The sequence below is a fragment of the Lates calcarifer genome, linkage group LG7_1, assembly GCF_001640805.2.
Source record: "Lates calcarifer isolate ASB-BC8 linkage group LG7_1, TLL_Latcal_v3, whole genome shotgun sequence".
Lineage (NCBI taxonomy): Eukaryota > Metazoa > Chordata > Actinopteri > Centropomidae > Lates > Lates calcarifer.
Genome location: NC_066839.1, coordinates 18,835,180 through 18,848,674, shown reverse-complemented (window position 1 = coordinate 18,848,674; position 13,495 = coordinate 18,835,180). Strand labels below are relative to the sequence as shown.

The following is a 13,495-nucleotide window of genomic DNA, read 5'->3' as shown; positions in this document are numbered from 1 at the left end:
TTTGAGGGATCCTGTTACCACTCAGAAAGTGGAAGCTAGCATGGTAAGCTAACTAGCTCCCACTCAGTCAGTGTGGTGATGTTAGCATTGATTCCTGGTAGATGCTCCTTTTGTTTGTGTCATTTCAGCAACTGTTGAATCCATACTTCATACAGAACTCATTCGAAACATAACTCGCAGTAACTTTTCGAGTCACAGATTAACGTACAATAGGGAATGCTCAATTCACAGATGGGACTAAGTAATGGCAAACATCAGGCCCCCAAGCTGCTTAACCACCTGTGTGTCTGATGTAATTGGAGTGATATAACAAACCTTTTTTAGTGTCTGCTCACACAGATATCGCAGTAATCAATTTGTCAGCGTTGACAGTGTCAGTTGCAACCAAAAATTTATTCGCCCTGTCATTAAGCAGGAAAATGAATTATTGATTAATTTAAATTTATATATATATATATATATATATATAGAGAGAGAGAGAGAGAGAGAGAGAGAGAGATTACACAGCAAAAAAACATTTTAATTTCAGTTCGACTTTCATGCAACTTCAGATAACATATGCAGAAGACATACTGCAGATACTTGCAGGCACATGCAGCAGCCTTGGGCTCTAATATAGATTCTCTACTGGACTGGCCTCCAGAGATACAGTACAGTATCCCAGAGTGCATAGCCCTACAACTACAACCATCAGTCTGAGCCATCGTTACCTGATTGGCCTCTGAGAAGTAACACTGATGCTTCCAAATTACAAAGTGTATCAGTCACCATGTAAACACTCTACCCAGAGTTATGTATCTCTTTGTTGATGCTTTTGTGCAGTAGACCCACACATGTGCAGATAGACTGTTGAGACCCAAACCCTTTAAAGCCAAGCTCAAAAAGTCCAGTTCTCCACATAAGCTTTTCTCCACTCAGCCAAGGCCATGGTTCATCAATAAGTGCCTCTCTTAACACCCTTCTACCAAGTGCCCTTCTCCAAGTGCCCTATTCTCTAAGCTTCCACTTCTCCAAACACCTTTTAATGGGAGTCATATACATGCGGGTGTAGCCACTGTAGAAGTCCCTCTTGTAACATTCGTAGAGATTCCTCCTGAAGAGGAATTTTTTTTAGTATTAATTCATAGTGATGGGACCAGGGGACTTCTTCAGTGATATCACTTTAGCTGTTGGCCTTCCCAACTGCAGTTAGATTCAACTAAAAGAGCAGGGCTGGGGCTCCCGAAGCATCTTGGCACTCAGATCATTTCACGTGTTGACCCAGTCTGGTAATTCAGTGATCTTGGTTCCAAAATGCCTTTGGTCAGCCTGGTCCAGGACTGTTTGACACTTCTCCTCATCTGCATGATCTCTACCACCACCACACCGCTCTAACATCCAGTAGATCCTCACCTTTTTGCAGGCAACGAGACCTTTTTGTTTCCCCGTCTGAACACCCCTCCCCCCACCACCACCATTTTTGAACCACCAAGCGCCAATGACATGGAATGACTGGCGAGCATGACCCTTTGAATGCTCATGCATGCATGACGATGCAACTCATAACAGCAATGCTACACATGAAGATGCTAAGATCATGATGCTGATATTAACAATGAAGATGATGTTGATGATGTTGATGGTGATGATGAAATGTTTTTATTTACCATGAGCAGTACAAAAGCCTTGTCTTATTTTGAAAAAGTCAGAACTGCTAAGAAGAAAAACACTGTTGACAAAAGAAGAAAACAGATTCTGCTTAAAACAGATACACAGACAAAAAAAGACAATAAAAGGTAAAAAATAGTCCAAAAGTCGGTTTCGTGTTTATATACAGCCAAATTGAAAACAATGCTAAAATATCCAAGCAAGACTTTGCACTTGTGAGTACTGAAAAATAGTTAAATTTGCCACTCTCAGGATGATTACAGCCATGGTTTTGTGATTTTATAGACTGAACCAAAATCACACAGAGACAATGTTGATTGCATGAAAAGGAAACAAAGAATGTTTTTTAAAAAGGAGAATAGAAGAATGCCAAATGACAACCTTGTCAAATGCTAGAAGGAAGGCAGTGAGCACATCACAGGGAGGCAAAATGACAGCATGACACATTCAGAGGAAAAGAGAGAAACAGGAGTGATCTGTGTTGTTCCTGGGAGCTGGAAACTGGGTTAGGACACATGCGCAGTGAGATATTTTCGGGGGATGTAGTCATGTTTGTTCTGTAAAATGGGTACATGGTGCCACTGCGCATGTACTGCGTGGTACCCTTGTCTTCACATGGCTCTGCGTGGTGATCCAGCCCACTGCTGCCTTGTTTTTCCCCCTCTGGTTCTGCTGCAGTTTCTCTGCAGTGCCACCTCTCCTGCAGAGCGCTGTGCTAAATTAGCCTTTATCCTGCACTGGCTGTTCAACATTACTGTTCGCTAAGCTCCCTCTCCCGCGGGGAACTCGCTTACATGTAGGTCAGCATATCAGATAGCTGCATGACAGCCTGCTGGGAAGTTGACTCAAACTGAATGCACATGTAGATGAGTGCTAGAAAGATAAAAGAGACATATTTTTGTTGGATTTTCTCCCACCTCTCAAAAAGTGAGACTTTATTCCGTCGTACATGCAGTGATATTTCTTTAATCCCTTCAGTGTGCAGGCTGTCTATCAGAATTAGCTGACTCTTGGTTTTTTGGTGCTTAATGCCTTCAGATTCTGGCTGTCTCCATGCCACTGACAGTGGATTTTGATTGGTAGATAGCTCAACTTGCAGGTCACTCAGGGAATGAATTAGATAAAAGGAGTTTTACCAGGGGATCCACAATACTCACAGGATCTAATCAGATCATCTCAGTTCAATCACAGCAAAGCTGATTAGAGAAGTGCATTATATCTGTCCTGAGACTGTAGGGAGGCAAACTGCGAAGGAGAACAAACAGGATTTCAAATGAAAGGAAAGTGAGAGCAGAGGCAAAGAAACTGCCATATGTATAACATGAAGGAACATGATAAAAAGCAGAAAAACGCTGCAAAGAAGAGTGGGTAGAAAAAGGAAGGACTCAGACAAGGGTAGCGTGTGTGTTTACCACCCCGGTGTGTGTCAGCAGGGACAGGGAGCTAAGCGAAGTCTTGCCTCAGTCCATTTCTATTAATAAAAGCAGTGTAGGAGGCTGAGCCATCGCAATTCCCGATACAGCTAGAGTACATCTACACTGCACTCCAAGGTTATACAAAACTCAGCAACTGACACTATAATACAAGCTGAAGAAATGACAGAATGAAAACATGTATAGATGTGTGATTAATTACTGAGGGATATCAGTGTTATGTCAACAAAAGTGCCTTAAAATTCTGGTAAAATAAAACAGTAACTAAAGAAACAGAGATGAATTTCTAACTGTTACCTTCCTCTTTGTCCCAACTCTTGTGCCAAAACAGATGCTGAATTTGTCACTTGTGAGGTTTGACATTTACCAAGCCGTGCAGCCCAGCTGTGATTGCATATCGTGTTAGCACAGCTGTATTTGTCAGCACACTTTCCTACTCTTGAAACAGACGCAGATATCAGCCTCGGGTTGTTGTTAGCATCGAAATCCTTATCACACTCTTCACTGCCACCTGATATCCCAGCCTGTCCAGAGATCCAAACCTGGAAGAGAAGCAGGACGTTTAAAAACAGAAATCGAAGGGTGGGGGTGGGGGGTTAACAGTAAATCTAGGAATACTTAACCACGGTGTTATTCTCTGTTGACTTCCTCCAGTTTCTTGTTTTGTTTTGTTTTCTTTAGTCGTTTCGCAGTTTGTTCTCCACATTAATCGTCGTCCCTCCCAACAGTGTGACAGTCCTGTACACTCTGTGTTGTGTGTCTGCCAAACGCTCGTCTCTTCTCTGTTTTCTGTTGCACCGGGACATTTAACTGTGGGAGTGGGGTGGGGTTTATCATTTGCAACAATACAGAAGTTCCAGTAGGATGGTTTAGAAAAAAGGATCCCAGTTGTTGCAGCTATCAAAATGCATGTCTAGATTATACAGAACACACAAAGCTTGCCTGATTCTGATCAGTATGTTATATATCTAAGATATAACATCACACACATTACTATTGTGTAACAACAGAATGAGCCTGTACCAAACCCAAACTACCAACCAGTCCATGCCTGCTATGCTTTGCTTGACTTAGTCTAGTCCCTACCATATATTTATGTGCTGAATGCATGAAACCAAGTAACACCTTTGTGTCAGCTGATCACGCTACATACTGACATATATATACGTATATGCTGTTTGCAGTACCTCAAATCCAAGGCTCTCTTTGTAGATTTGACTAATGGGAAGCCAGCCTGGTTGAGGTAAAATGCTAAATCCCTCAGTCAGACTGTTGAGTAACTGTTCCTCCTCGTCCTCCACGTCACTGCCGGCGGCCAGGATGAAGAGCGGAGCCAGCAAGGCCTGGGGGAACAACCAGGACGGGGTTGTGGCCAGCCAGCCTGCCCGTGTGGTGGACGAGCGTGAACAGATGGCCATCAGCGGAGGCTTCATCCGCAGGTAAGAGGGAGGATTTAGGTTCATGCATCAAAACACCTGAAGCTTAAAATGGAGGGATAAGGGAGAGGGATAAAACTGCAGCTGGTCATTTTTATATGTAGGCTTTTGTATCCTTTATACAAACAAGATACAGTACGTTAAATAGTGAGCTTTAATGGTGCTTGCAGGCAGGTTCTTTTTCTTTACCTACAGAAAGCCAGGCTAAGCTGTTTCCCCTTACATCTAGTCTTTTAGTTAAGCTAACAATACAGATATGTCAAACTATTCTTTTAAAGGATTTGGCTTTTTGAATATTCAATGAGAAAAGACCTAACACATCAATCTGAGCTGTGAATGAAGGAGTGTGCCACCAGTTCTGTACAGGAATTAATTTATTTATCGTGTGAAGTGCTGCTCCATGAAAACAGTTGTATAGTGTTACATCATCCATAACTCTAGAGGAGCTTTTTAAAGAGCAGGCATTAGATTCAAAGTCTCAGGTGTGTCGTGTCACATGACCAGCCAGTATGTGTAGTTGACCAGCCAACGTGTGTTTTATAATGTTCCCTCTCCTCTGGTTACATTGCTGTACTTTGCTGACCTCCAGGAAATCTTGGCAACGTTAGGAAGCTGTCACTGACTGTGGGATCTGAAATGATTAGAAACTGTAAACTAGCGGATACAGGAGGAATGTCCCATCGGCTTTGTTTCTGTTTGGTCCTCCCTTTATGATTCTACCTATCTTATCTATATGCAGTGCCAGTGTGTAGATCTTAGAGTTAAAGTAAATGTAACTGTGTAACACACAGAGCAACAGTCATGTTTACAAGGCTATAATAATACATAGGTCATCACTATAGACTGTGTATGTTCTTATTACACTACATGTGTAATAAGAACATATACACAAGGATATTGACAGATGACACGTTACTTGTTTTAATTGTCCTGAATACATTTTTTCAGACATGAGAGCAGCAGCATAATGAGTGGAAAGACTTAGAAAATAACACAGTTATCTCCATGATAGTAAACAAATAACATTACTGACATTATAGCTAACCATCATACATAAAACTTCCCATTGCTCATAATGTCCTCAACAAACTTTTGTCCTTCACCAGTTAACTCCACAGTCATCATCAGGCGAGAGATTTGTTTCATCCAGTACTTTGGCTTGTGACCAAATACCTGCAAAATTAATGACGTTCCCATTAGCCTAAGCTGTAGGCTACTGTATTTTGCAGTAAGTGCCAATTACCAAATGTTAGCATGCTACAAAATGGTAAACATTGTACCCACTTAACATCATTTCTTGAGGTAAGTCTCCTGAGTGTATTGCACTTCCATACACTCAGGAGACTTACCAACAAACTGCAGCTAAGAAATACTTTTTCCAAAATAATGTATAGGTGTTTTACATTAACTGAAACTCCTCTGGAGATCAGAACAGCCAGTGTACACGTGTAAAGGACACTGGAGAAAGCTGGAGTTAAGTGGAAATGGGGAGAGGCATAGAGGAGGTGAAGAGATTAATTAATTCTTCTCGTCTTGTTTCCACAGCACTATTTCCCCTCAGAATACTTGTCACTGCGGTGAGAAGTGGCTTGCCTAATTTGGTACTGACAGGCACAGACAGAGTGGATGTTCAGTGAACATTTTCAACAAACTGCTTGAACATTCAGTTCAGTTATCCTCTCTAGTGCGCACAAAGTAGTGTTTGGGATGTATATCAGCCAGTAACCTCTGTGGATCAGTGCTGGATATCAGCTGACACTAACTGTAATACTGGGTGGTGTCACTGCAGTGTTTCCTATTCCATTTCTTATCCAAATGAAATATTAAAGTGAAGTAAAGTAAGTAAAGTAATCATAATGAGCATTAGATAATAAAAACTTACAAGAATAAGAATATAAGAATATAAAGTGCTGTGCAGAGGAATCTCCTCTGTCCAGATGTCTGGTCTGAGGTCAGACTCTGCTCCTCAAAGACAAGAAAAAGAAGGATCAGAGGTGAAATATGGATGAGAGCATCACAGCAGGAGCAGCCAACACCTTTCTGAACCTGGTCAACGTGGCAATATGTGGCGTGTGTGTGACCTGGTGTTTATGCAAGATGTAACCACTAACCTTGAGTGTGTGTGTGCGTTTAGGGTAACAGACGATGCCCGGGAAAATGAGATGGACGAGAATCTTGAGCAAGTGGGCGGCATCATCGGTAACCTGCGCCACATGGCCCTGGACATGGGCAACGAGATCGACACCCAGAACCGCCAGATCGACAGGATCATGGAGAAGGTACACACACGCTAAGATCTAGATTTAACTGCTTTCAGCTTTTTCATATTCATGTACAGTTCATTAGTTTTAATTCATCAAATCTCAGCACATTCTGTAGAGATGAACAGTAATATATCTGAATATTTCCCCTTAATTCACTGTAATTAGTGCATGTCCACTGAAATTAGGAAAAGACATCATGCAAAGACATAAAGACAATGTTTCTTTGCAGCATTGTTTTATCTAACCTGGATTCATCCAGGAGAGGTTGACTGATCCTCTCACATTTGAATTTTAAAGCCGTTCAATCCCGTCTGACTTGTTGAGAGACAAGTGCACATCACACATTCATCTGTTCCTCCTCTCTTCATCCCGTCTCAGGATTTGAATCTTTGATCTTTAAGTCACGAGCCCACTCCGAAGGCTTTTTCTGACAGGGGGGGGGGAGGATTTCAAAACCACCATTTAGATCTTGCAACACTCCATATAACAACCTGAGAATGTTTGGCAAGATGGAAGCTTTTCTGTTGTTCCCCTCCACAGCCCTGCTCTAATTTCAAGTGTTATTAGAAATGTGTTAATTCACATGTATTTCTAGTCTTACTGTGAGCAAGCAGGCATGAGAGGGTGTTTTTTGCAAGTCACAAGCAGCACAGATTCTTAGAGATGATACACACACATATTATCATTAGAACAGCAGAACAATAGTCTGTAGTGGAAGCCAAAGCAGACACAAGCGCAACAAATAATAAGCAAAAAGAGGGATGCAGCATGTAAAGATTTTAGTCTGGAGTAGAGAGACCTTCACTATTGTATCATTATATATATATATATATTACATATATATTACGTATCTTTAGCTTTTACAAACAGTATATTTGTCTTTATACTGGGCTCTCTGCCAGGTCTCTTTTGAAAAGGTGACTCGTAATCAGAGCCATAGCCTGTACATCCAAACTGATATTCCCCTCTCCTCTCTTTCCCTCCTCTTCCCTCACCCAGGCTGATTCCAACAAGACCAGGATTGACGAGGCCAACCAGCGCGCCACAAAGATGCTGGGCAGTGGCTAAGTGCCCCGAGCCCAGAGCGTGATCGTCCCGGCGTCCCCGCGCCGCACATCGACAGGCGCTGACATGCTTTCATCATGGTATTGACCTTCTAGGTTTGCACACATGCACATATCACCTCCCCTCCCCATTGTAAATGTTGTTCTGTGTGTCGTCTGTCGAGCTTTTTCAAGATGATTGTCCTCGTAAAAAGATGATTTCTTATACTCCGTATATCATTCTTTCCAAAGGTTGTATATAGTGCTGACTTGATGGCTCTCTAGCTCACCTGTGAAGTTTTTAATCTCTTTATCAAAATATATATATATCATATATTATTATATATCATATATAATATATATATATAAAAGTACACTGCTCTGGATGACAAGTATATAATAGGAATGCTATACAAGCTGTTTGTTTTTATTCTTTTTTCCTTTTCAGTATCTCAGTATCGTCCTAGTAAAACTGTGTCATTCCATTTAGGCTACTGTCATGCTCCTTATTTTGGTGTTGTCACGACAGAAAGGGAGAAGACCGATGGAAAAACATGAGTAAGGATTTACTAAGCGGCGGTACAGATGAGTGGGATTGCAAAGAGCACTTACAATCAAAAAGGCAGTCGTTGGTACATTTTCCTTCATCGCAATCATACTGTTCATACTGAGTTACTGTTTAGACAATGTGCAACTAGACTCTCTGTAGCTGTATTAGACATTGCATTCCAAGTGATGTGAATTGTGCGTTCTCTGCATGACAAATGGTAGATTTTAGTCTTATAAATAAAACTTGTCTGAAAAATATATATAAAAAATGATAACATGGCAGTAGCAAATTGACAAAACGCATGCTCAGTATTAGGACACAGTTGATCGTTCCATACTCCTGCAAGTTTGCAATAGTGCCACTCTTTCTGTCTCGATATATTTACCAACTGTGACCATCTCGTTGTACAATAATGCAAAAGGGATCAAAAAAGTGAGATCAAGATGAAAAAATTACGAGGACTTGGGGTTGTATTGCAAAAAAAAAAGACCTGTTTTCTAAATGATTATGCAGTTCAGTGATGAAGATGTTGATTATGTGCTGAAAGAAGAGGACTGGTTGTGTACTGTAACATAGGTTTTGGATGCTCTGAAAAAAAAATAAACGTTTGCAATGTAAAGCAAAGACGCATATTTCTGAGAGACCTTACTTTTATAAGAAGACTGTATCTGTATTCTCCCCGTGTGGTTTGTTATTGGTAAAAATAATGATACTATTGAATAACAATGATAACTATACTCTGAAACAAAAAAATACATACAAAAGGGTTTTTTTGTTGCTTCTGTACTTTAGAGCTATGCACACCAAATCGCCAAAATGTTGAGTAGTTAGAGTAAGGTGATTGAATACCTAAACCTGAATGACACAATAGGTTAAACTGTGAGATTGATGTCCTCAACGCATGTAATATTAAAGACTCCCTCTCTGTATCCTGTCAGTGTGTGAAGTGGTGGACATTTTGTAGCTAGCTGAATTGATTAAAAGTAATAAACCCTAGTCGCACCCGTGTCTGTCTTTATTGCTCCTGTGAGTTGGGAGGCTTTTGTCTTGATATATACAGAGAATACTACTCAGTTTATGCATCTGTACGTGTAGATGATAACGGATGTGGCAGACACTCCAAGTTCAGGAATGTTAGAAAGTGATGATTAATACACTGACAGTCACCAAGATAAAAGATTTTGATATTGATATAGTGTGTGTGCAGTTATAGGAAGGTTTTGTGAGAGAGAGACATGTCTAAGATTCATCATCCTTATTCTCTGAAATGTAGAGAATCTAGTCAATAAACATGAAGCCAATTTTGACAACCAATGACAGGTTCTAATGCTTCTAATACCTCTAAATAATTCAAATGGCCTCAACAACTTGGTTACAAAATATTTCTCTATAACATTAAACATTAATATGAAATATTCTATTGACTATAATATAAACCAAACTCTCAGCCCCACCACTCACAGGTCTGACTGATCAAAAAATTAAAGTAGGTTGGGGCCTTTAAGAAGTAACAAACTGTATTTACGTATTCCTGTTCACACAATTAATAAGACTGTAATTGTCTTTATTGACATTCTGGTGTAATTGAGATGAAGTACAATAAATTCACATGTCCAGGATTCATAATTAAATCTTATATTTCCTTATTTCAGCTCTGAATGGGTTGAAACAGACCAAATTTCTTTAAGAGTATGTTGAAGAAATACATTAATTCACTGTCTTGGTAAGAGTCCGATGAGAAGATCAATACCACTCTCACAGCTGCATGCTAAATATGCAGCTACAGCTAGCAGGTAGCTAACCTAGCTCAATAGAGATTGGAGACAGGGGGGAACAGCAAACATGTTGTTCTTGATAAAATCCTTACGACCTTATGACCTCAACTCAATGTTAATGCTTACTATAGTAGAGCTACTGTTATAGACGTCTGAATAATGGCATTAGGGACGCCAAAATTTGATGGTGGTCTTGTGGAAATGTCATCATGTTTCTGAAATTAATATTGTAGCTTTTATCTGTTTTGGGTTTGTGAATGTCCAAAGTAACTATTGTACATCGACAACTCGTGTCAGGAGACTGTAAGTTCAACAAAATCAGTGTGTTCTTTCTGTTGGAGCACAAATGTGTCACCAAATTTCATGTCAATCCAGTCACTTTATTTTGAGATGTGTTAGTCACAGACGGACGAGCAAAACACAGATGGACATGGATGGACAGAAGGACGGAAGAATGGAAGGATGAACACAGGTAAACACAAATAACACCTGCTCACTACCAGAGGTAAAAAAAAAAAAAAAAAAGCTTCTCTGAATATGAAAGAAAACTAAAAAAAACTATAAATCAACTTATTCCACTCTTCCTTAGTCTTTACTTCACTGTAGGCAGTACAGAATACAGAATAAAGGTGTATTTCAAGGGACTATTCACTTACTGCAGTGTCTACTGCACAAGATAGTTCTTTATGCACATTATTTGGTTAATTCATTAATTGATTATTTTGTGTTCAGATTCACACAAACAAATCAACATTAACAAATAACTGCACTTTAATAAAACCAAATGTTTTGAGTTGGTTCATGACAGGAAGTTACAAAAAGATTATCATCCTTTTGATGTAATTAGTTGAATTTAGGTGAGTCATTAATATTGAATAGACTCATATTTTGTGGAGGACTTGTTGAATGAGGCTTTTATAATGTTTAAAAGACTTAATCAGGTTTTTCTTGGTGATAAAAGTGGCAGTGTTACAGTTACAGGCACAGTGTGAAAGTGACTGGGATGAGAGGAGAACTGCTCTACCCTCACCACTCAGCAGAACTGAGATCTTGCATGTGTTCTATGAGCCAAAAATAATTTCCATCATCACAAATCTTAAAAGAACTTGGTGTCGCACGAGATGTATATGAGTATTTCCAAACCTCATTTAATAAAAAGTGATGAGAATTAGAGCAGATCTCATGTTTTCCAGGAGACATGTGGTGTGTAAAAACTGACCACTGCTTCTCTGTGTTTTATTTTGGATGTGGAGACAGTAAGCAGACCTGTCCCCTCTGAAGATGAATGCATGGACAGGTTTCTAAATCCTACTGAGACATAAGTCTTGTGATTGTTGACATGTTTCTAAAAGATAACAGGCTGATTTTACAGTTGTTGTAATCTGGCTATTAGAATTTAGGTCTGAGTTCATGAATAAACCAAGATTTCTGGCTTTCCATGTGGTCTTTCCATGTTATTTTTGTCCACTCTGATATGCAATTACAAATCCAAAAAAAGTCAGTTTTGCAGTGGTTCAGGCAAATTAGGTCCAGTGCTACAAATTTTGGCAGCCTGTATTCAAGGGGATGTCAATACATTAACAGGAGCAGCCTCAGTGTTGTGGTGTGATTGTAATCCTTGAGACTAAGGCACACAGCTAATGAAAAACTGTCTCTTTGTTAATTTTACTTTAAAGGATAAAGTCTACAGCCATAAGTTATGTCTGTAGCTGCTCTATGAGGCAGTACTTGCTTTGAGCTGAAATCTAACATCAGCATGCTAACATGCTCACAGTCGCAATGCTAATATGCTGATGTTTGGCACCTGTGACGTTTATCATATTTACCATGATAAACATTGTTGTGTCAGCATGCTTATGTTTGCTAATTAGCAAAGTACAGCTGAGGCTGATTTTCTAGATAAGCAGCTTAATCACAGCAGTTTTTGGGGCCTGTGGGAAGAAGAGGCCAGAAAGAGGCTGAGGACAACTGCCGACTATTTGCAGAGGGTCTGATGCCAGGTAATTTAAAAAAAAAAAAAAAACATTTTTGAAAAAGTTTGAAGGCAGTTTATCAGGAGGAGAACTGATCCCACACCAAATTTTTAATCTGTATCTGGTTATTTTATGCATTTTTTATAGGCAACAATAGAGGAATAACAGGAAGCTAAGGGAGTGAGAGACACAGAATAACATGCAACAAAGGTCTGAGACAAACATTGGTCCGTGGTCGAGGACTCAAACCCTCGGTCACAATAGTTATACAACAGCGGTCATTTTATTTGGAACAGGCTTATGGATTGACTGACAAACTAACACTGTCATTTCTTTGGTGACTTCACCAGTGTGGCTAAAAGCAGCATAAAAACACTGTTACATATAAAACCACTAATGAAAGGAAAGTTCATAAAAAGTTTTAAGACATGATTTAAAAGCTGATTTAGTGCCAGTACTAACTTCACCAATCCCAAGGTATAGCTGTACAGTTAGCTTAGCTACAAAAATGTCAAGCTCATGATGGTGCTTGAAGTTATGGATTGACTGACAAACTAACACTGTCATTTCCCTGGTCACTTCACTTGCGTGAGTAAAAGCAGTATAAAACATTGTTACATATAAAACCACCAAAAACCACCAACACAGTGTGTAATATGTGAAACATTTTGTGGTCAGACAAGAGGGCAATTTCATGAGCAGTTTTATGATATGGTTTAAAAGCTGGCCATGCAAACCTTGTATGTAATTACAAGGATTTTAGAATGGACTCTGTATAACATACGTGACAGTCCCCAAGTGCAGAGTCCAATCAGAGTAAACTGTGCAGGTGACGTCAGGGTTGTGGCTTTTGGCAGAGATGTTGCAGGAAGTGAGTGTGCATTACTGTACCAAAGAAAAGTTGAACTGAGGGCAACTGTTATATGATTTAAAATTTCAGAGGTCTCTCTCAGGAGACATGTTTGTACAATGTATTGCTGGTTATGATCAGTAATAAGTATAAGCTAGCTGAAGCTATGTGTATAATTAGAATTGGGCAGTTGTAGCCTATGTTTTGCAGATATCATAATTGTTTCTACATTTACCCGAAGTGCAAACAACAAGATTAAAGCTACAACCACTTTCACATTCTCCTCATTATATTATTTCTCTGATGGAGCTTTTCCATTTTTATACTGTAAATAAAATATATAATAGATTCTGTTCATTTTTACTGGAGATATCTAACACAAGTACAACATTTTGAAATTAAGCTCACATATATTTTTGCAGAATTTAAATAGTAAAATGTAAGGATCTTTTAAAATAATGAACAATATGGCAGATGTGGGGTAAATTCTGATTGGCCCTTTCTGCTTATATCGAGATTAATCA

General features: G+C 39.5%; 1 protein-coding gene across 2 annotated transcripts in view; it reads left to right on the top strand.

The window, feature by feature from the left end:
- snap25a (synaptosome associated protein 25a) overlaps positions 1-9,369 on the top strand; it is a 35,403-nt gene extending 26,034 nt beyond the window's left edge. For both annotated transcript variants that reach the window (XM_018694730.2, XM_018694729.2), the window contains exons 6-8: positions 4,400-4,519; positions 6,651-6,795; positions 7,780-9,369. In XM_018694730.2, coding sequence (XP_018550246.1) covers positions 4,400-4,519; positions 6,651-6,795; positions 7,780-7,848 — 334 coding nt within the window. In that variant the 3' untranslated portion in view covers positions 7,849-9,369. The remainder of the gene's footprint in view (positions 1-4,399; positions 4,520-6,650; positions 6,796-7,779) is intronic.
- The last annotated feature ends 4,126 nt before the right edge of the window (positions 9,370-13,495 follow it).